The sequence below is a fragment of the Labeo rohita genome, chromosome 11 (genome assembly GCF_022985175.1).
Source record: "Labeo rohita strain BAU-BD-2019 chromosome 11, IGBB_LRoh.1.0, whole genome shotgun sequence".
Lineage (NCBI taxonomy): Eukaryota > Metazoa > Chordata > Actinopteri > Cypriniformes > Cyprinidae > Labeo > Labeo rohita.
Genome location: NC_066879.1, coordinates 1,214,059 through 1,239,146, shown reverse-complemented (window position 1 = coordinate 1,239,146; position 25,088 = coordinate 1,214,059). Strand labels below are relative to the sequence as shown.

Here is a 25,088-nt window from a genome sequence, read left to right as displayed (position 1 = left end):
GGAATCAAACTGATTCATAAAATGCCCCTTACAAAAATTAACCATGGTATAACCACAGTTTTACTACAAATACCATGGTTAAACTACGGATAGTGGTGCAAGACCATGGTTAATTTGTGATTACCATGGTTTAACTAGTAACCATAATTTTTGTAACGGGTGCCAATATCCGGAAATCATGATGCTAAATTGGTTAATTATCTCAGTTCCAAAACGCAACAAACTACCTTGTTTGTCTAGTGCCTACTTACCCTGCTGAAAAACCCTCCAGCTAAAACAGCCTAAGCTGGTTGGCTGGTTTTAGCTGGTCATCCAACCTGGTCTTAGCTGGTGAGCAGGCTTGTTTTAGAGGGTTTTTGGCCACTTCCTGAGCTGGGAGACCAGCTAAAACCAGCCACTTTCAACGTAAACTAGATAAGACCAGCCAACCAGCTTAGGCTGGTTTTAGCTATCTTTTTTTTCAGCAGGGTAGTCAGCATGCTAACTGAAACCTTATAAGTGGTTGATTGGGAGGAATAAAAATAACAAATAACTGATTGCAAGAGAGCTGTGGAAAAATAGTAGTTTTGACTAAAGGAACTATTCATGAATATCTATTGAATAAAACGTATATAATAGTTGATACTGTAGAGACCCTTAAAATGCTGGGTGCACACTGGGTTTTTACACAGAATTACTGACTGTAAACCAATCGGTATGTTTACATGGTCGTTTATTGCTAGAAAGGTTTCTTAGGATGCTAAAGTGATGTCCAGGTTTGTCGTACTCATGACCTCCACTTGACTGTAAAATTAAGATGTTTTAAGTGCATGTAAATGAGGTCCGTGAGTCACAACGCCATGACATTTGCTACGTCACTTGTGCGTAAGATCAAGGACTCTGCGGGTGGCCATGTAGACTCACTCGCATCAACCTCCACGCGTCACTGGAGTTCGTTTGATCACCCTGGTATTACACGGCTGCTAAATCAGAGAGCGGCGTTGAGAGATAATGACAAGGGTCTCAGCCTTCAAACCAGCGAGAGCGTGAGAGCCTCCCAGATCATGCCGTCGTACGTCAACATGCTAACTGTAACATGAAGGTATGATCCCGTTTATCACCCCTTTAACTACTCGCACTGGGAGAAGCACGTTAATGGCGTTATAATGACTTTCAGATGGCCTAGAGGAAGAAGAGGAAGAGTGCCCTGGGTGACAGGATCAGATGCCGCCCATCAGCTGGACAGCATCTGTTAGTGAGGGTGTGTAACCGTCTTGTTTAACGGAGTGAGCTTTTCCCAATCCCCAAATCTTGGAACATGGGAAAACGGGCCACAGGAGTTGGAGAAGATCCAGAGCTGAGAAGAAACGACAGTTGCCAGATGTTCCCATCTGTCTTGAGCAATATCTTCTGTAGTCCAAGGTTCACGAGAGTCACTGCTGTGAGAAGTATTACCCAGATCCAAACATCTGAACAGGAGAATGACCAGTTGAGAAGGTGGCAGAACCCTGAGGCGTTTTACCGAATAGCTCCCTCAGGAGCGGGACTGTTTGCTTGAGCGACAGTTCAGAGTAAAACCAACCCAAGTGCAAAGACCTCATTTGTGGTGAGAGAAAAACAAGTACTAAAAGTGTTGGCCAGCCTAGGTTTACTTTGGCCTCAGTCTTTCCTCTGCAAACTGCAGGGGAGCAAATGGCACCTTTTCCCTAAGTGAGCTAAAGACCTACGCCAAGTATTAGGCAACTCTACGTGGCTTAAAACCCTTAAACATCTGCACAAAGTACATGATCTGTTCTGAAGCAAAAACACAAGCATTCTTGTTTATACAGCACTATATTTGTACTGTTTTTATGGCTCTCCATTCCTGTACCTTCATGTTCAAATATTACATCACTGTTCGTTGCATACAGAGCACGTCAAGCATCACCCTTGTTAATTCAGTCAAACTTGTTTTTCATTGTACAATCACTTTAAGTTAAATTATGTTGTAACAAGAAGATACAATCATATCACACTACATACATACTAGTCAATTACAAACAAGAGTGTCCACAAAAAAACTTTTAAAAATATAGTTTAAAACTCTCATTGCGTTATCGCTCTAGATTACTTGCTGGAAGTTTTTCGAGTCACTCATGTGAATAAAATCATTGTGTAATGCTGGTTACAACCAGACGTGTCAAACTAGATGTCAATAAGCTATTTGCTGACTTGCTTGTGCGACAACACGTCATGCAAATGTTCTGCTCGAGTTAAAATTTTGCAACTTGTGCAGAAGACACGATTAAGGTGTATATTGCGTGCCTGTGGCAATTGCGTCAACCAATTTATGTAATTCGCATCACCCAGCACAAATTCACATCTATTTCGCTTTTGGTGTGCACCCACCACAAATATGTCATATGGTGTGACTGTCACGTGAAAAGTAATAACATTTTGAATACACCTTGAATGCATGTGAGTGTATTACAACGCCTTTAAAATACATTTCTCACTGTAAAAATGTTTTAACAAAAAACACGGATTATTAATTAACACATCATTATGTTTTTTGGGAGTCGCACCACATGACATGACATTTCGCAGCCTGAACGAACCTTATTATAAAAACAAGTTCTTGTTATAAAAAGGTCAAATTAGGGATTCTCTCTATATCTCTTCCTTTTTTCCTCATACTGGTCACATCATATGACTTTGTTGGTTGCACCAAATGACTCTGATATCACAGTAAAGCTTTGTCAAGTATGAATAAGCATTAATATGGTTTCTTCGAAAGAACGTCATTCACCTTAATTAACTTGGTATTTGCATATCATGTCCTTTTTCTTTTCTATATTTTGGTTGGACCAAATGACTTTGTTGGTTGCACCACATGACTTTGATATGGCACTAAAGTTTATAAAAATTATTATTAACAAATATTAATAAGTATTAATTTGCCAAACTGCTTGTGGTTTCTTTGAAATAACTTCAATCGCCTTAACAAACCTTGTACTCACAACCTGCGGTCATCGCGAGGAATTACAAAGAAGTGCTGAAGGCTCAACTCATCACGGCCTCATCTGCAGGGTGAATAATCAAGTTGCTCCTGTACCGGCTACTGCCTTACACGGGAATCGCTTTTTAAGAGGATGTTGGGAAATGGTGTTTTTCCTGGCTTGTTTCAGCAACCATAGTCTGGGACTAAGTGAGATCAAACTGAAAAACCAGGCATGTTTCTTGCCACTGAAAACATTAACGTGTCATATCATATCTGATGGAGCCTCAACTTCGGTAGAAGCTTTCTAGCCACTTTAAACTCCATATGCAATCTTATGTTCAATTGCTTGCTTTAGTTCTGCTGATGTGGAGCACCACAAACCAATAATTACACCTGATCATAAGTCATAAATGTACTTTCGACGCAATTTATGATGCTTAACAATACGAGCGACAGATCGACATGGCGTCAGAATGCATGGAAGCCTACGAGTACTCAGGCCCACCCATGCAGCATGTTCACCAGCCAGACAATTCAAAGTCATGCCAGAACGACTGTGGTTTGACTTCTCTCCAGAAACCTCAAATATCTCAGAAAGGGAGACTGAAAAGTATCTAGAACTAAAAAAAAAAATCCCTGTGCTCAAAGCAATCCAGTAGCATACGGTCATTAACCACAACGCTTAAATTACCATAGGACACAATGTTTGTAAAAAAGCACATCAACATTTCATAACAAAGCCAGATGCAGTATGGTTTTGCCATTTGGGTGCAGAATTCCTTGGCATCACCGCCTATAGATGATCAATTCTACAACAACCCTCCTTTCTTGGGATTAGTCATATAAAACTTCCAGAAACAAGTTAACTTCTAGAACAGTTTGGCAACTTTGGGACTGTTTGAAATGTTTGAAACAGATTGATGGACTGGAGTGGTGTGGATTACTGCAGACTGTGATGTTTTTATCAGCTGTTTGGACTCTCATTCTGACAGCACCCATTCACCGCAGAGGATCCATTGGTGAGCTAGTGACTGAATGACACATTTCTACAAATCTGATCAAGAAGCAAACTCATCACATCTTGGACGGCCTGAGGGTGAGGAAATCTTAGTAGTCCATTTAAGAAAAAACAGTTTTACGCGTTCCTTCTTATTTCAGGTAAACGTTCAACACAACACATTCCTGCCCTGCAGCCAAGCAGCAGAGATGAGCACATTACCCGGCCGTAAAGAATGCGCACATCTCAGTCTTAATTCTGAGAAACAGCGACTGATCTGAGCTTGGGAAGACATATCCCGTCTAAAAAATGAGAAAAGAGCCTTTATCAGCTTCTTTTCCTGAAGAACCATTCCTCCACAAACAAGACCAAACATTAGTTTCAGCCCATTGGCAACAGACGCAGCATTGGATGGCTCTCTGGGGATAGACGGACAACTCACAGGAAGTTCAGAGAGAAGCACTGGCCAGCGAGTAACTTTTCTGACTGGACAGTGCCAGAACTCTGGAGCGAGAGACTAATTTTCTTAGCGGGGTGTTGTGTTTGGCACTGGGACCCAGAGCAGACGGATAAGCCTTGACACGTTGCTTCTCGCAGGGAGAGCTGCCCCGAGAGGAAGCAATCTTAAGCACTGTCCAACAGACGCAACCAGAGAAATCATCTAGACAGAGAATCACCAATATGGGCTTTTCAAACACATTTTATAACCCAAACCTGTTCATAGACTGCCTCACTTCAATAAAGCATAGCAAACGACAAACAAATCAGTCTCTTGTATATTGTATATGAATCCCTTGGCGTTATCCCTCAAATAAAATGTTCCCCATTAAAAAATTAACAGATTTTAAAATGCATTTATTTTATTTAAGTATAGTGTAGTTTTAAGTATAGTATTAAATATAGTTCATGTCTACTGAGACTTGAGACATACTGATATAAAAACTGTAATTAAACTTTATTTGGAGTGCTACTTGTGCATAGTGCACATTTCTTAATATTAAGCTTAAAACATGTTTTAATGTCACTGTTGATGAGGATTATATTGGTTTTTAAATGCAAAATATTTAAAGTGTACCTAAAGTATACTTGTAATAGTTCCACTTTAGCACAATCAAATATACTTCTACTTCCGCATCATCAAAGTGCATTAAGTACAAAATTAGTTGTTCCAATTTACCAGACTTTAAATATACCAGTCTAGTATACTAAAGGTTCAATTGCAGGGTATTTTTATGGAGCACATAATATGTAAATGTATTTGTAGTATACTTAGCATGAAATAAATGTATTTTAAATACTTTTTAGTATATTTATTTTTCACTAGGGGTTGAAAAGTCAGGATTCGTCTCAGAGCTGTATGGTTTGGTCTAAGACTTCAAATCCTTTTTAAAAAAATGATATATATTTTTTTTAAATCTCTGGAGAAAATGAATTGGACCATCGCTCATCCTAGGAATTCCATGTTTTTGAAGTGACGTTTTATTTCATAATTTTTAAGCTTTTCACAGATGGTCTATGAATCTTTTTTTTTTTTTTAAATGAGATGAGTCATTAATATATATATTATGAGATTAAAGTATTTTAAAAAATAAATAAAAAAAATCTGAGAATAAAGTCACTGCAACCTGAGATTAAAGTTGTAGCATTGTAAGATTAAAATTGTAGTATTTTAAAAATGACGTAAAAATTGTGAGAATAAACACTGCGGTACTAGATAGAAGTTGTAATATTTTGAGAATAAAGTAGTATATTGCTTGAATAAAGTTAATATCTCATATTGCTGACTTTTTTTTCATAATTTCTACTTTATTCTCAAAACATTTTTTTTTTTACATGGTACTAAAGCGATGTAGTTCAAATTAAACATGCATGGAAATTCTGAAATTAAATAGATATTGTACACAATTAAAAGCAGATTTTACACACAAATATACAAAAGTATCCTTTGGCAAGGCTATTAGTAGATTTTGGGGCTCATGCCAAAAAATGCACAAATATTGTGAGATTCATTTGCCTGGACAATATACAGTTCATCAAAAGTGAGAACAGGTGGTTTGTTTTTGAATCAACCCAAATAGTGTTGGCAGTGATGTATTTCTTCTTCAGTTCTGCTCAGGCCAAGTGAAGGACTTCATAACACAGCTGTGTTCACACGAAACCCTAATTTAGCTATGAAAACATTTTTCTGCAGAAAACTAGCCTATGGATAGTGACCGGACACAACTACACAAGGAGAATGTGGGAACACATACTGTAGTACACTGCAGTCCAACAACAAAGATGTTAACTCTGAAGGGCATCAGAAGGTCAGGGGTTTTTTTTATTTTGCCATGCATTTAATTCAAGGTCACATTTTGTGTCATATGGAGTAAAGCAATTCACATTAAATGTGAATATAAAATTGAGCTGTATTGGTTCAGCTAACGCACTCTACACATGGAAATGCTGTAAGGATGCTAGCTAGAAAGTGAGCCACAGACTAAAGGAGAAGTTGGAGTGTGTTCACTCTGTTTTCGTGAAGGTTTATATAAACTCCGAGGGTGGTCTGGCGTTTCTGCGAGAAGATGTAAACCTGACATGAAAGTGTGTATGTGCGTGACTGTGATGCACATGTATGTCTGCGTATGTTGTACGGCAGGGTCAGGACAACAGTGCGTTAGCAGCTATAGGGAAAATACGTGTCAAAATCTGTTTGTGTATTTGAGGACTAAAGCCAAGTAAACATCAGATGCTCTCTTATACATCAAGTCTGTTTAAATTATTTTCAATGTCATGTTATTCAGTATGTCTTCTATTTTTTTCTCTATACTCAGCATATATTATCCTCAGAACCATGAGAGGAGTAAGAAATGATAGTTCATGTTTACATATTAAAATCAGCATTTAGCAACTAAGATTAGATTAGTCAATCATAAGAGGCCACTTCAATATAAAAATGTCTTAAAGGTACAGTAGCAAACCAGCCTGTTCATTAAAGGGTCAAAGAAATGTAAAAGTAGCCATGATAGAAAAGGCAAAACAGAAATCTAGTTTAAAACGTACCGAGTTCTTAAAAATATACTCCATATACTCACGATGGCTTCATATGGTTTTGGAGAGCTTTTATACCATCTGACAAAAATCTTGAATGCATGTGGGTGCACACACTCTAATTATTATTTTCAAGAAGTTTTAAATATATTTTTCAAGATTTTTCAAGCTTTTATTTATTAATTCATAAATGGCATTAAGATTTGGGGGAGTTGCACCACATGACATTTACAGCCTGTATTAAAGCATGTCTTGTCAAAAATGTTAAATTATCTTGATGCACAGTCAGTGGGCATCTCTATTTCTATCTCTCATTATTTTATGCTTTGCATTATTTTCTGTATTTTGGTTTGACCATGTGACTTTAATTTGGGAGAAAAACTTTTAATTGATATAATAAATATAAGATTATGCCAAGCTAAAAATATATTAATTGTAGAAGGTGATGATGGATTTTTAAATCATTTTTTTTTTATTTAAAAAAGAAGAAGAAAAGGTGACATGTGATTGAGTCAAAACTAAATTATGACTGTTTCTGGTACAAGAAACCTTGACGACCATTAAGTGGACTTCGGGGAAAACATAAAATGTTATAAAAATGTTTAAATACTTGAGAAGATTTACTGCAAAATTCCAACCGCCAGTTCTCACTTTAGTTTCTCAATCCTTTCCTTAACAAATACACTCACTTTCTCTGTCTCTGTCTCTGTCCAAGGTCAACATATAATCAAGCTGTGTCGTCCGCCGTTACCGGGTTCAGTCCAGTCTCTCTAAGGACACGTGAGCTGGTTCTGCAACTGGGGCTCCAGAGCACAGCAAGCATGCAGTATATTGAGCGTGTACTTCCTTCCCACCTGCGAGACCATCCATTAGAAGAACGACAGCGTTTCAGCTGTTCTGATTTTCCACTGTTGGCTCCGCCAGGACCGGCTCTTAAAGCACGTTGTCTCGAACTGTCAGTTATGGAAGCTCTGGAAAATGTGCGACTATTGCGCAGCTTTACATCCTTTTGGTCTTGTGAAATTCCCACAGTGGAGGTTCATACTGTGTTTAACGTTCTTGCGAGGTCTGTGCAAGTCATCTGTGGAGTATGCAGCCGGATTACACAGAAATTCCAATGGCATTTACATTACTTAATTTGCACGATTTCAAAGCCTACTATAATCTGTCTGCACCAAACACACTGACATTGAGATTCATAACGAATTACATTCAATATTCCATTTCCTAAAATAACGACAAAGTAAATGTACAAGCTGCAGACAAATACTTTCATTCAAAGCAACTTACAGTACACGCTCACGACAATCTTCCAGAAACATCCTGGTTAAGGCCTTGTTCAAGAATGTAGTGATGATGAGCTTTGACCACACAAGATGCGGTTCCAGTTTTTCAAATGGCAAAATGATTCAGTGGAAATACTTTTTGAGTTTAATGCATGCAAGCTCTGGATGAAAAAGGAAAGGTCTTTTTTTAATAACCTGGAGCTATTAATGTTCTAAACCTTGCTTTTAACCCTGGTAAAGGTGCATTTCACACTTCATCGTTTTGGAATTATAAGGTTCTACCTGAATCCTGAGCAGTTTTGAGATATTGAGCTAAGTTCTAGGGTTCCATAGACTTCTGTAGACCCTTTTTGTTTTCTTAAAAAAAGGCCCAAAATGTACACAGCTTACACAGGCCCGTCGCCAAGAGGGGGCACTGGGGGGCGGAGCCCCCCAAATGACTCGACAGGCTGCCCTGCATATGATCACAAGCCAATTTACTATTGAGAATAAAAAAACATTCATTGTACTGATTTAGCATTAAATATTGCCAAACAAATCATTTAGCTCAAACAACCACTAATCACCATGCACAAAAACGCTGGATGGAAACGCCAAGATGTGCAATTCTAAAAAAAACATGTAAAAAACGTAAGTGCTCAACTATGTGGTTAAAATTCTTATCCGGTAAGAAAACGTGCATAAACTACGATGGAAACACCTTAAAGGGGTCATCGGATGCTAAGTTCACTTTTTCATGTTGTTTGAACATTAATGTGTGTTGTCAGTGTATGTACAAATCTACCCTATAATGATAAAAATCCATGCAGTGGTTTTTAATTGATCTGTAAAAATAATATCCCCTTTTTCAAATCGAGCCGTTCTCAGATGCCTGTCGTTGTGGCGTCACATGACAGAGGACACTCCCACAATAGTTGATTGACATGAGCGTCTTACCTCAGACCAGCTGTCACAGTCCGACCTCTTTGTTTGGATGTCGGAGCAGGGATTTAAATAGGCAAGAATATCTCTGAATGAGTGATTGAGGTGTTGTTTTGCTGGATGTAATAATGAACATAGTGGTCGTCATTTACTCCCGACATCTGAGCCGCTGAAGATGCGGTGGATTACGTTTGTTTGTGAAGGGAATGCGCCTCCCGATCTACATATATCCGTCTATGTTCACGCAAATCATTCGTGATCCAACTTCACTTACAGCAGACGTGAGTATAAGGCTTTTTTATGAATCTTTGCGATCGCCTTTCCTAATAACGTGCTAGTTAGCAAGTTTAGCGGCTAAGTGCGGCTGAAGTAAACAGGCTCGTCACTCCACAGAGAGAAGAGAGGGGCGGGGTGAGCAGAGCTCATTTGCATTTAAAGCAGCCTCGACCAGAATGGGATGATTTTTGCAGAGCTGATTTTGACAAGGTAAAAAGGGTGTTGTTTTACACTACCACGGAGAATTTTTAATCAAAGTATATTAGAGACTTTTCTTTAAGACCCTAAAGAATCATATCAACTTGTGGAAAATGGGCATCCGATGACCCCTTTAATGCGTATTAAAAAATACATGTAACTTTGTGATGGGACAGCATAACTGGACTAACCAACGAACTGATCTCTTTGCACAGCATCTGAAATGCTAGTTTTGTCATTCTAAAATGCTTGAGCAAAGTCTCGTTGAAGTGCTTCGTTGTAATTAACTCCCTGATGACTCCGAATAATGTCTTATTCTTATCTACACGACCAAAAATGACATAGTAAGTTGTTTCCGCTACTATAGGGAAAAAAAATGTATGCGATTGCGCCGGAGCCTCTTGTGGGAAATATCTGTATTCGTGCAGAATGAGAGATGTATTGGTGCATTTCCAGTTTCTCTTTAAATTTGTTTTGGTTGGACTTTTATATGTTGTTTATAACGAATGCCATTATAATTTGTGATTTATTTTATAATTTGTATATATAAATTTATATATATAAAATATAATTTTATCACTACGGCCCTGAGCTTACAAAAGAAACATCACAATGTAAATAAGTTGTCACAGAATAAGAATATGTGAATAACTAAATTGACAAAAACGTGCCTTGTAATTCCAAAGCAACGACTTGTAATTTAAAAGCGAGGTTAGCAGTGCTTTATACCCTGATTCTGTTTACTCTAAGTTTAGAATAACCCAGCATTAACTATATCAAGTGCGAAAAGGCCAAAAAAGTGCTTTCTCAAGTTTTTCACCTCCTGTAATTTGGCTCCAGCTCTCAAGTGAAAACTGTCATTTTGGTCCCACTCTACAAAACGCTGGATTACTGAATAAATATTCATTCAAGACATTTAATATTTTAGCTTTCTATAGAAAAAAATACTGGCAAAATCAAACATTTAAGTCAGGAAAGTGTCATGGAATTGGACATGGAATGACCCAATACTGAAGTTGACAGAGAAACTATAAATCACTCTTTTAAGCACAAAAACAGCTTTGGCAGCCAACAGCCGAAGGACATCTTTTGAATCATTAATAGAAGTCTAACAGACAGCCTGTCAATCACTGCACGCAGCATCGCTGAGAAAAACACAAATGGCGCTTAAATACATGTGTGGGCCAGTAACCACAACCAACCATCATCACTTACTGATATTATTAGTGAAAGCGCTGTTATTTGAAGATAATGAAACTGATCATGGGTGGAAAAACATTACAAATCACACTTACATCATAGTCATGGAATCTTGTAGTTCACTTTTTTCGCATTTAAAAACATCTAAACACACCCAGGTTCTGAAATGACACCACAGACCCTCTCATCGTTAGCGCTTCAGATGCACAATATAAAATATAACTGTATCTATACAAAACAATACATAGACACAAGACTGAAAGATTGCTCAGTACTACATCTGCTTGAGATCTTGAAATATACTTATTTTAACGTGCTCAAACACAACATTCTGGAGTGTAAAAAGTCTCAAAATTGCCTCAGACGTGTCTACATGACAGTGTCACTTTTTTTCTGCTATATTTCAGTGAATCATTTGTGGGCAAGCACAACAGAGATCAATAATGTGAGAGCTGCAGACAGTATTGGTTTGCTTTAAACAGCAGCACATGTTTTCATGTGTAACAGAGGTTTGGAATGTTAAAGAACAGCACTGGGAACGACATGACAAGCAAAACCAGTTGTTTGGCTTTGAAGTCCTGAAAGTGTAAAGTCATTTTTCATATGGCTGCTTTTCTGTATAATGCAGCATTCATTTTACAGTAAAGGATGAATTTTTGCTTAAAAGATAACACCTTGCTGTAGAGGTCAGGTTGCGGGGTTATTTCAGTATTATTTATTAGATATTATTATGGTATGTATTTTATTATGGAAGTCATTTTGTTACATTACAAACTTTTTTTCTGTTTCTTTTAAATATTTCTATTTAGTCTTATTTTTATTTCAACTTGACTAGTTTTATGAGTTTTACTTTTTTTTTTGTTTTAATTTGTTTTATTTCAGTTTTAGTAATTAAAGGGACAGTTCACCCAAAAATTAATAGTCCCCTTTGGCTTCCATAGTTTTTTCCCCCCACACTAATGAAGTCAATGGCTACCGTCAACTGTTTGGTTACCCATATTCTTCAAAACATCATCTTTTGTGCTGTTTATAATAGAAATGAAGAATAAAGAAATTCATACAGGTTTGGAATGACATCTGAAAGAACATGGGGCAGTACTCAGAGTTATATTTATACTTGTGTTTAAATGTTTGGTAAACCTAAAGTTAACCTGAAGAACAAGCAAAAGTTGTAGTGATGCTTAACTATAACGTTTGAAAAAAAGGAAGCAGAAGGATGTGAAATGAAATTATTGTTCAGTATCATTCACACAGGATCATGGAGCATCTGGAGACATTTGCACAAAGCAAAGATCCCCAGACGCAGGATGAGCAGAGGGCTTGATCTGGGAAGTGATCAGAGGTTGTGTACACAAACATGTTTTCATAAGAGGGACACAATCCAGTGACCCAGAAATGAATCTGTCAGAAGTTTAAAGGAAACAGAGCAGAAGCAACAGTCAAGTAACTGGCAAGAGCTGCAAAAATTGAGCAAAATCCAGACACAAACATCAGTGCATTATCATCACAGCCCATCTTCAAATTTGATACAAAGCAGGCGTCCAGATTCCTCCTGTCCACAAACAGGACACTCAAAACCTAGTACTTCCAGGATTCTCATGGGACAGATAACCCATTAAACAAAGCTATTATGTGTACTTCTGTCGTTGGTTTGTGGGAAATAAGCAGCCTGATGACCCAGCCTTGTAAAACTTTAGAGTACATTCAGAAATGCATAAACCTTTAAGCAGATCCTGTGTTAGACTGTAATTCTCCAACAGCTTTAATGCCACTAACAGCACTCCAGGAATAGGCAACATTAGGGCTGCACAAGTAATCAAATTTCTAATCGTGGTTACAATTACAGATGCCAAAAATATGTAATCGTTCAAAGGCACAATTACAAAAAAAATCCACTTCTTAAGATGTGTGGGTGTGTGTCTTAAGCGTTTTTTTCTCATTGTTATAATTTTTACATTTTTAATTTTTATATATTTAAAGTTTAAAGAAACTATATATAAAAATGTGGCATGCAGCTGCTTCAAACAATGGTATAAAGCTATTCAAAACATCATGCAATGTAAATTGTGATATCGTAATTAATAATTGCAATTACAGTTTGAAGGGAATAATCGACAATTATGATTTTTATCATAATCGTGCAACCCTAGGCAATATGCATATTTTACTTTAGTAATGTGATTTATTCCTGACAGAGCGCATTCAATAAAAAACAAATGCATGACAGGGCTTAATTTTATCCACCAGGAACTGACTGGATGGTGAAAAGTGGTTTCAATATGAATATTATATTTATATATTATTATATTTTGATGAAAGATTCTAATTCTTTTTCATTTAAAGTAATGGCACTGATGTTGACTTTAAACACAAGCAATTTTTGTAATCCTATAATGACAGGCAATGTTAGAGTTAGGGATGCTGCAATATTAAGCTGGTAATTATGTTCATGCTGTGGTTGATAACTGAGCCGCCAATATTTAAAAAAAAATGTCCAAATAAATAAATACTAAAAAACTATTGTTTTTAAAGGCTAAAGGTTCATTTTAAGATTTGCTAAGGATTACATTTAACATTAGTGTTTTTAAAAATCATTTTTAAATCTGTTTTCTCTATTCAAAGGCTGATATATCTCTAGTATCCATTAAGTCAATAAGAATCCCAATTGTCATTTATGATGTTAGAAGATGACCCATTAGATTTCATCAAGCATGCACTGAAGTTGTGGCGCTACGTTACGTAAGTGTGAACGAGAAAAACCTGAAGAGCTTAGGAAATCATTGTGACAGAGTCTAACAGATTCCCTATAAGAAATGTGAAATCCACTGACAAACACATCAATATCAGACCTTTGCACTCAGTTATGACCTTAACTGAGAAAGCAACCTCATTTCATTTCCTTAATAAAGTCCATGAGCTGCTCAATGTGAACGACAGTTGAGTGCTGCAGCCATGACGTCAAAACCTGAAGGACGAATTCATCATGGGTTCCCTCGGGATTCTCTTCCCTCAAGGTTTATATAATGGGGTTTTCAACTCATGAGCGAAACAAACATCACTTGATGATACTTGGACGTTTTGTTGTTCGGCACAAACTCCCACAGTTTTTGTTAAAATGCTTCAAAATTCACATTTTCAGTGTGGGTGTGTAATTTACAATGTAGAGCAAAACATCCAAGTATCATCAAGCTGTGTTGACCACAGACCTCCTATTACTCATAAATTGAAAAATCTTTTGAAAACTGGAACCCCTGTTGATTTAGTCTTCCAGTTTTGACATCATGGCCTTAGCACTCAGTGCAAATTAAGACCAGTTCAAATGTATTAAGTCACCTCTTTTAAAGTACAATTGGCATATATTCTCAATGATTTTATCAAAACTCCCAAATTCTAAGCAGATAAACATGCCTTGCTGTCCATACCATTCAATGTGTGCTACAATGAGCCCTTTATAGTAGAGATACGGGGTGTACGACCAAGATTAACAGGCTTCTTTCAACAGATATCACTGTCATGAATCACTCATATGATGTGCGCCTAAGGAAACATGCCTTCAGCATTGTGTAGGACCGGATAAGGAGTCTCCTGCCGGAGCAGCGACAATGTACACCTTCATTGTGTCTAAAGATCCAAAAGATACAGGCAATTACTTCATATGCTTTATCTTGATAATAGAAGTCACTGTCTTCTAGACCTGGTCGTTCTAGTTTCGGTTATTTCTTCTGTTCTGCAGTGTTCTTTTGTTCCTCAATGGAATACAAAGAAGATATTTTAAAGAATGATTTGACCGTTTTTGAACCCGTTAACAAATATATTTTGCGTGCTCCACAGATAAACTAAATTCTCACGGTTCTGGAATGACATGAGGATGAGTAAATTATGATCTTATTTATTTTAATCTGAACCATCCCTTTAAGGTCTAACTGACTCACTGAGCTTGAACGAAATCCTGACATCACCAGATCAACAGACAGCGATACCCTTACAGAGATAAACCAATCCAAACGTGGTGCAACGAACAAACACATTAATCTGTCTGCATGTTTCACTAATCTTCAAAATGTGTTGTGCGAGACGCAGCATGTAGATAGTCTGAGAAACGGGTTGTTGCCTAACATGTTTATTCTGAATGAGGCAGGTATTGATTTTGTGGATGGACATTGGACTGATTGTGGAGATCAATGACCAGCAAACTGCATTTGGAGACCTCAACGCAAACTAGATGACATGCTAGTTGTGTGCCAAAGTACTGAAAACACACTGCAAAAATTCTAGACTATTACACCAATCATATTACAATGCCATAAACACATATTCCTTGTACTAAGTGCCAGATATTTCACACAGCAGATCAGAGTGACATCTCAATTTGTTGTGCTGCTTTGAAGTTCTTCAGTGGCACTGGCATGGCTTTGACATGAAAGAGGACGTCCTGGTATTCTCAGCATGTGCTTGAAGCCACGCTGGAACAGTGTTCACTAGAAAAACAGTTCTTTGGGTTTGAACTTTATTACAAGCCTTTCTAACTCTTGGATCTGATTTACGATAAAGTGACTGTGGAAACCTGAATGTTGGCTTGTCAAATAAGTGCTGTGACTTTATGAAACAAAAATATTGAGGGTCAACGTGGGTCATTGACATGATGCTTCTATTTGTTTATTTAAAAAATTTTTTTAAAATCAATTCATACAGAAATGAATTCTATGAGCATGCTTTTTTTTTTTTAATTTCTGAATTAAATTCATTCTGATACTCTAACATAAGTCAGGGTGGTACAACTGTCCTGGTAGTGTTTAAATAATAAAATTCTTAAAAAAGAAAATGTGGTTTGCATTGTTTGGCATGATCTTTATTAGTTCTTACAAAAAATATTTTAATGAAACCTTACTGCTTATTTAATATTTGAAAAACACTTGTTAGCCAATTTCAGGTCATGTGGTGCAACCAAATTGAAGGAAAAAAACAGCACAGTGTCACACGGTCAATAAGTCTCATCAGATTATTTGACATTTTATGAAGGGCAAGTTTAGCTAAGATTGTAAAATGTCATGTGGTGCAACTCCCCCAAAAATGCAATTATATTCATAGTTACTAATTCATTGGAAAAATACATGCATAAGAACTTTTGTGAAAAAAATATTATGTATACTCAACATATTGCATTTAAATATGTTTTACTTAATGGTTAAACCACATGATGTTTGTATCATTATTATTTTTTTTAAACAAATGGAATTAGTTTTCAACTGAACTTAAATTAATATATTTCTATGAAAGAAAAATAATGCCATATGTCTTTGAAACAAAAGAAGCATGTTGCATAGCACTAACTGAAAAAATTATGCATTGATAATGCAAAATAATGCAAAAAATAATGCATTAACAGTGCTCGCATTTTAATGCCTTGCATTTCCAGGACTTTTCAGGATTTTTAGGTCCTGAAATGTAACATAGTTGTTTATTTGCCTGTTGAATATTATACATCGTATTTTTAAACAGACTGAATATTTTGGAAGTAAATTCTGGAAGGCGAATATGAATTATTGAATTTTTAATTATGAAAATGTGTTGAAATTGAAATATTCACAAAGCAATAATGTTACATTTCAGGACCTAAAAATGCAAGCACTGTTAATGCAATGCATTATTTTTTCTGTTAGTGCAATTCAACACGCATATGGCATTTTTTTTTTTCTCCATATATTTCTACAATTAAAATTTTACAAATATTTCTCATTTATCATGGAATCCTCTATATGTCACAGACTCATATTCACGTATATATGTAAAAGTAGTACACATTATGAAATTAGAAAAACAAGCGCACCGGAATTCCCCACAGTGTTTGTTTATTTGCTTTAAGGACTGAATCTACATATATTGCTTCCTGTTATTGCTCTCCAAAGATCTTTTGCATGCAGAGATGAGATGAGGTTCAGGGTTTAAGCCAGGTCAAACAATTGACCTAATGCAAGCGTACCTAGTCTGAAAACCTGTTTCACAAGTCAAATCCACTGGGATTATTGGGTTTATGACAAGACATATAGCATCTGATCAAATGCGAGAATGCAAAACGCAATCATAACTCAATTCACTGAGTACTTTTCAAACATTAGAGAATCAGATTTATGCATCAGGTTAATAGTGATCTATTCTATCCTGACCTTTCAAATGAAACAGCATTATGGGATTAAATAAATCAAATCAAGTGATCAATGAACACGAATCACTAAGGGTTGCTTGCATGTGCTAAGAAAATGTTTGTTAGCCTGTGATTGGGAATAGCAGGCCACTCCTGTGAAACACACGCAGAAAAAGCCTGGCAACCACCTACAAGCCAAAAATGTCTGTTGCCATGGCGGCCAGTCACAGCCAATCATATCAGCTCATTACGCTTCACACATAAGACAGAAGAGGAGACAATAATGATCACTCATAAAAGGTGATACTGAAGAGAACGGATTACATCCTGCTGACATTTCTGATAGAATGAGGTTATATGATTATGAAAACAGGCATATCAATATTAGAGCCTGGGATGAAGATAATGGTGTGTCCATACAAATATTGCATTAAAAAAAAAATGCAAAAAAATTTTTATGCCTTCTTGCTCATATAAACAATTACAAACAATGAAAGTGTTGTCTTGATAAAAATACAACAATTCTTCGTATTCTATCTATGCATCCACTACAAAAGAAAATTGAGTTTAGGAGCAGCAAAGAGCAGGCGGTGTGCTAAAGGATGGTTTGAGCATTATGGCAAAACGCTCGTATCATGTTCTCCAGTTCCGTTCCTTGTCATCTTAACCCATACATTCTTCTCATGCATTCCACTCAGCCCAACCATTAGAAACACATGCTGTGCTCCAGGGTCACGACCCCATATCTGTCTGTTTCTCTCACTGTAGGCTCCCAGAGAAAAGTGGTAGTTTCCCGTAACCATACTGACCAAACAGAAAATATAGCATTGTGCCGCTCAGTGAAAGCATTTGAGCGTCTGTCTCAAAAGCCATCAGTTGTTTGGCATCTTCTGAGCTTGTTTTGACACAGCGCCGAGCGTGCTATCGGCTGTAACAACAGCCGGAATTACGTTTGTCAGAACGGTTTACTCAATTCACCCTCTTTGACTTCTTAAGACAAACTTGATTTTGTTGTTTGACCACTCTGTTTTAATCTGCAGAGGAAGTAATGAGGCTTACTGTAAACCTGCCACACACATCAGAGCAAAACTATGACCTTTGTGGGCCACTGTGTGTGAACGTGCACATTTCTGTAAAAGGCAGGTGTGACAGGAATCGTCACACGGCAGTTCTGCAGCATTGTCAAAGAAGAGGCCGCAGGCAGTCATGAGTTAAGACTGAATGCAGGGTATTGTGACAGGTGTGTGAATGACTTCACTTCTAAGTTTGTGAAAGGGCCGTGGCACAAAACTGTTTGCCACACGCTGTTGCGCTTACAAAGCTTTCTTGAAAACACACACACAAAGACAGACCTCACAATGGAGTCACTCGACAACAGGGTCAACGGTAGGGGTGGGAATATTTAGGCCAATCACAATCCAATTCCAAATGATTCTTATGAATTCAACATCCTTTAATATCACATTTATTTGTGCATTTTAATTAAATTACTTATAAGTAGGTGACTTTTCTAAATAATTACAAGTTAATAATAAATCAAAAAAGTTGTATGTGTTTTAACCAACTAAATAATAAACAAGCAAATATACAGCAATAAAGGGAAAGAAAGAAACATTATAAATCATAATAATCAAAAAGTGCTTTCAGTGTTTTCATTCGCAATGTTTCTTTACGAAGTTTGACATGCAGAATACTTTCTGTTCATCAATAACAGTGCTCATGAAAACTAAAACAATATGTTGACAGCTTATACAAGCTAATCTTTGATTACTCATACATAAAAATGACAACAGTTTAACATAAACAGTGGAGTCGTCCAAATCTTCAGAAGTATACGCTAGGAGGTTTCTGTTTTTTTATGACTTGCCCAACAATGTTCTGGAATGTTCCAGAAAGCACTAAAATATTTCAGAATGTTACAGAAACTTCTAGAATGTTTGGAAGCGTTTGGAAGGTAAAACAATGAAATACCACTGGGTGAAAGTGAACACTGACAAGCAAAGCGCACATTTCTTAGCGCATATCCTCAAGGACTTTATATATAGGAAGACTGTGAACTCTTAGACTCATGAACGGGAGAAAGTGCAACGCCCAATATGGCGAATAAGCCCGCCTTCTAAATGAAAGAGCCAATCGTTGATTAGTGAAGTCATCGCGTCACTGCAGCTGCCGTTAGAAACTCTGGTTCCTATAAAAACAGGCCGCATTCGCAAACCCGCGCTCATGACTGCGCATACGCATTGGCTGCTCTAGCCTGAAAATAAGCTTTTTTATTCTATTGGAGCATAAGAAACAACAATTATGAGGCATTTGTTGTCAGATTTCATTGGTGATTTCAAATATGAAATTTAAGCGTAAACTTAGTGAATCTGCTCAACAGCGCTCAAATGTTAGTGGAAAATGGATGCTTTTAAAATTTCAGCACCAACTGGTCGGTTGGTACTTTTGACAACACTACTGCGTAACCAACTTAAGCCAGTTGTGAAATCTGAATGGGAAAATCTACTGATCTCACGCAAAATTCCGATTGCATGGATTCCTTTAAATGAATGGATTTCGCCCATGAAAATTCCCTGAAAAAAAATGTGACGGAAGAGTGATTACTCTTGGTGGTTAAATTCTTGTCCATAATCAGTAAACTTTTGTTGTGGCTGTTGTTAATACACAGATCAAAAAATTGCGGATGTCATGAGTTCAGGAATGCAATTATATGACACACCTGCATGGCTGTACAACATACTTCATTAACGGCCTAGACGGAAGTTTTCCATTTAACTCAAGTACAGCAACCGAGATGCAATGCTGTCCCACCTAGATGCCTGTATATCAATCTGCCGATTGCACTTTATGCAATAATCTCTTGAGCGCAGTACACACTGCAGCCACACCTGATTTCCCTTAATACTCCGCTCTGGTGTGTCCTGATCCTGCCTGCAGGTTGAAGCGTGTAGAAACCAATCTACATGTCTCTGTCTACACCTTCACATCTCCTAAAGCTGACAGTCTGCTTGAATGAATGGGCAGATGATTTTGGTTCCCGCCTCCTACTCTCCACGTCCCAGTTTCGCTGTTATACAACAGCAGCCGGCTGTCCGTCAGCATGTGCACATACACAGCGCCGGGCGCGCCGGTTTAGTTCTGTTCATTTTTTGGCTGGAGTGACTCAGTGGAGGATCATGTTTTGAGTGAAACGGAGTATTCCTCAAGGAGCTGACTTTTTCTGTAGATGCTCTCTGTATACTTTCTAACTGGAAATTGTGATTTTAGAGGAAACTATGTAGAAATTCCTCTGACTGTCTTGCAGTTATAAAATTTTCAAATGAGTAACTCTACTGTAAGAGGCAAAGCTAAATCTAAATCCTATGAGGGATTGCCACCAAAAAGTGAAACACTATACATTGTATACTGCCTACTATTTTATAACAGCATCTTCAAACAGTAGTATGCTATACTATTTTTACATATTCTCATCACATTGCATGCTTAATTTTACTACTAAATTCAGTAGATACATTTTTCTCATTTTGCATGCTAATATATTTTGCTAAATCGAATTCGGCTTTAACCTCTCTGCTGCCCCCACCAGGTCTGGAGAATGCATGTGTTTACATGATATTTCCACAAACTGAATATCACACCAAGGCCTGTTCCGGTACCTACCATTGTTGCACTTGAAAGCATGTTCACACGACAGGAAGTAAATGCACAAGACTGTTCTAGCACTGTTAAATACCTCAGTGCCGTCGATGCACTATAAATCCATACTATTTGTGCATCCCAAATCATGTACTTATGCACTATTCTATACCCTTTTGTACTATAAATAGTGCAAGTACTGTGATTATACTGAAAATTCACTTTAGATACCCTGATGATGCACCTAAATAACCGAAAATATGAAATATGGAATGTTGGACATGCACTCAACTGTCACAGCTTTAATTGCAGCTTTTAATTACCTTATATAACTCGTAAACTAAACAGTTGAGTGCATAGTGTATAGTGCATCATTTGGGATGCAACTTATCTCTAATACTGTGTTGGTATTGGAAAAGTCATAATGTAGAATAAAGCAATTTTTCTAGGCCATTACAATATACAAGGGTACTAAGAATGTCTTTGAATGTAAAAAGTACTTTTTAAAATGATGTTTTTGCTTAAAAGACTGTCAGAAAAATGTCAGTGTCAAAAGGTGGCGTGTTCTAAAATAAGCTTAAAAAATGTGCGGAATGCATCTGACACTTTACTACAAGATAAATCCATCTATCCATTCTCCAAACCGCTTGTCTCATGTAGGGTCATGGGGATAAACAGTCACTTTTCACCAAAATCTACACTCTGGCTCTTCTTGTACGGTCCCTAGAGTGTGTTAGTCCTTAAGCACCAGTGAAGCTGGGAATACTGGATGTTTGCCCAGAACATCAACCCCTCGCAGACTCCACATCTCCATGATCCTGCTGCTGCCTGCCTTTCAAAAGTCCTTGATGCCTCAGAGGCACAAAGCGGCAGAGAAGGGCAAAGCACCGACAGCTTGCTGGATAAACGTCTATGTGCATGATGGAGTACTGGACACCAGTGCTGTAGAATGAAGTTCATGATGCCATAGTGTTTGACATGGAAGATAACAGATGAGCTGAACAGATGGAGAACAAGTCCAGTATCTCCTGTGTCCTTCTGAACAATCACGTACGATGACGAATCAAACCCACGCGACCGGCCGGCAGGAGCTGTGACTCACCTCATTAGAATTCATCTGAAGTGAATCTGCCCGCGCTGAAGGCTGCACATGTGCTGACTGAACTACTGAAACCAACACTCTGACTGTGCTGAAAACAATGACAGCACTACAAATCGAATCAGTTTTTATTGTTATTCCTTCATATACATAATATTAGACACCAGGCTAGAAAACAAAGGAATAGCTCACCCAAAATAAAAAAAGGGATTATTTTTAGTACCAAACCCATAAAACTTTGTTCTAAGAGTTAACTGTTTCATAGAAAACACCCTACACAAACAGATTGGACATTTCTCATTTGAATATTTCAGTCTCTTAGTCACACAGAGTTATTGTATAATCCTGAGGACCTTTTTTATAATTGCGTTGTATGAACTACTTTTATGATACTCTTATGTGATTTTAAGCACTTTAGGTCCCATTTACTAATTATATGGAAAAGAGCAGCTAGAACATTCTTCAGAATTTCTCATTTTGGGGTAAACAGAATGAATTAAGAATTAAGAATTAAGCATCTTCATTTACAGTTTTTAAAACACTCAACACATCTTAATTCTCTGGCTTTTCTGACTTGCTAGTTTTTTGCTATTATGCTCATGATTATTTTTATATGTGCGAATGCACTGTAATTCACTTTGCTCAGCATTGATGTGTTTAAATGTGCTTTGTAAATACATTTTACTTAATTACTCAGTAAATAATGGCAAACCTTTTTACTTTCAGGTGAACTATTCCTTGAAGTCAGTGACTTTCAACCTTTTTGACTCCATAACATAAATATTCAAAGACCCCATGACTTTTTTTAATCATAATTTTACTCGAATACTAGAAAAATGTATATTATATATAAAATGTATAGATTGAGTAAAATACTATTTTCTCTATTTTTTCCACTTAAAAATTTCTACCTTTGTGTTACGTGCCATTTTTATTGTATTTTTCAGTGAAATTTACTAGCATTCTAAGTGAAAAATGTTTTTACACCATTTTTTTTCCTCCATGTAGTTAGACTATTTTATTAATCTAGAAATCACACATTTAAAATTTGGCTACCTCATTTATACATGAGAATCCTTATATTTTAAAGAAAGAAAATGGTTGTTGAGACTACGAAAATCAGAAATATTCAGATGTGTAGTTGTTTGTGCTTCATATAATTTTAAGTCCTTGAGGTCCTTTCTGTAAGTTTGCTTACGCCGTATGGTTGAGAATCAATGTTTTAAGTCTGTTCTGTTCTCTGTGACTCTTAATATCTAAAATAAACATCTGCTAACAATAGATAGCTAGTTTATTTATTATAAAGACTGAGTCTGTTAATGACGATTATGATTAATCATAGGGACTATTAAATGACTGCACTCTGATCTCCCATAACAAGCCTAAGTAGACTATCAATGACTATCAATGAATTTTTTCCTGTAGCTTATTAACGTGCACATATTCATCATACACACCAGACTAATTACAATTACAGCGACAATTAATGTTACAGTAACAGATGACTGTATGAATCATGTGCATGCAAATGCCCAGTGTCTCTGCATTAGTAATCATGATACTTGGCGTGTAGAGAAGAACAGCAACGCCCCCCTTCATGAATTCATCAGAACATCATCACTGCATTGGGTTTCATGTGATGCTGCTGCTGCTGCATTAGAATGGACCGATTCATCTCATTTAAATGGGATGAACAGGATCCACCAACATCTATAATACCATTATACAAGAAATCAGCGATAGTGAGCTACTGCGGCTGCGGATCAGCGTCCTTAAAGAGTCCTCATTCATTCAACTGGTCCCTCAAGAACACGGCGAATGCTCTCGTAACCTAGAAAGATGCCGAGCGAGACGATATTTTCGGGCGCCTGTGATGTACCACAGTGCTGTCCGTGTCAGCTCACTGTGTAGTGTGTACATGTGTAAGACCGTATTGTTACAAATGAAGCAGACAAAAAAGCCCGACCTGATTAAAGCCTCGTCGTGTAGTAAAATAAATCAGAACCTCAAACATCCCATTTGATCTTCGTATTTCACGATTAAACCTAATTAATTCGAGAGTAGTCAGCGATGTTATGAGCTGTTATGTGCGTGTTGTTTAAAGACAATCTGAACGTTTACATGCAAACAGGCGTCTGCTGTGGAACATGAGTGTGTTCTTACCTGAATCGGGGTGAATCTTTAATACATTCCTCAAAATCCACCGTCATTTTTGCTGTTATTCCGTCTTTCAGTTACAAATGTAGCATAGCATCGCCGGTGGCTGTAATGCGCCTAAATGTGTAACGCGAGTGTATCCCTTTCCCCGGTAAAACAGTGACACTGTGACACACTGCTACAGATCTGTGCGGATCGGTTTCAGCGCTGTGCGAGTTAAGGGACCGTCAACAAATATGCGGCAGAAGAACACAAGGGAGCGTCCTTCAAAATGCATCCCACTTTTGTACTGTAGCAACCTGTGTGTGCATTTGGAATATTTGAGATACTTGTTTTGACTATGCTTGTGAGGACCAAACGTCCTCACTTATATGTGATATCGGCTATATTTGTAGAAATAGGCAACAATACATTGTATGGGTCAAAATGATCGAATTTTCTTTTATGCCAAAAATCATTAGGATATTAAGTAAAGATCATGTTCCATCAAGATATTGTGTAAATATATCAAAACGTAATTTTATATATATATATATACTATATATATATATATATATATATATATAGGTTATATATATATATATATAAGGTTATATACAGTAGTCAACATTTGAAGTGGATCAAAAACTCAATACCCTCTTTTTGTCTTAGGACAACTTTGATGAACTTTTTTGATCCACTTCAAATGTTGACTACTGTATATATATATATATATATATATATATATATGAAGAGTTCAGATGCAAAACCAGCTAAATCCATCTGACATCTTTCTTTAAAAAACACATTTTTATCAGGATGTATAGGTTTCTGTGTAAGTACCAGTACTTCTGATTGGGCTGAGGCTGGAATTTTAGCGAGTTTGAAGAAAAAGTATTTGATGGATGTATAATATGTGTCAAGAGCATTCACTCAGTATCATTATCTAATTTTTGACCAAGATGGCTTTTAGCTGGTTTTGCATCTGAACTCTTCATATGTGTGTGTGTATATATATATATATATATATATATATATGCACCCTCAGATTCCACATTTTCAAATAGTTGTATCTCAGCCAAATATTGTCATATCCTAACAAACTAACAAACCATACATTAATGGTTATTTATTATTTATTCAGCTGACCTTGACCCTTGTGACTGGTGTTGTGGAGTCACATATTGTGAAATACTTTGCCAACCCAC

The 25,088-nt window shown here is 37.0% G+C and overlaps 1 protein-coding gene across 1 annotated transcript in view; it reads right to left on the bottom strand.

The window, feature by feature from the left end:
- acap3b (ArfGAP with coiled-coil, ankyrin repeat and PH domains 3b) overlaps nucleotides 1-24,135 on the bottom strand; it is an 80,274-nt gene extending 56,139 nt beyond the window's left edge. The window contains exon 1 of the mRNA XM_051122560.1: nucleotides 23,908-24,135. Within this exon, the coding sequence (XP_050978517.1) occupies nucleotides 23,908-23,954 (47 nt within the window). The 5' untranslated portion in view covers nucleotides 23,955-24,135. The remainder of the gene's footprint in view (nucleotides 1-23,907) is intronic.
- Nucleotides 24,136-25,088: the final 953 nt, after the last annotated feature.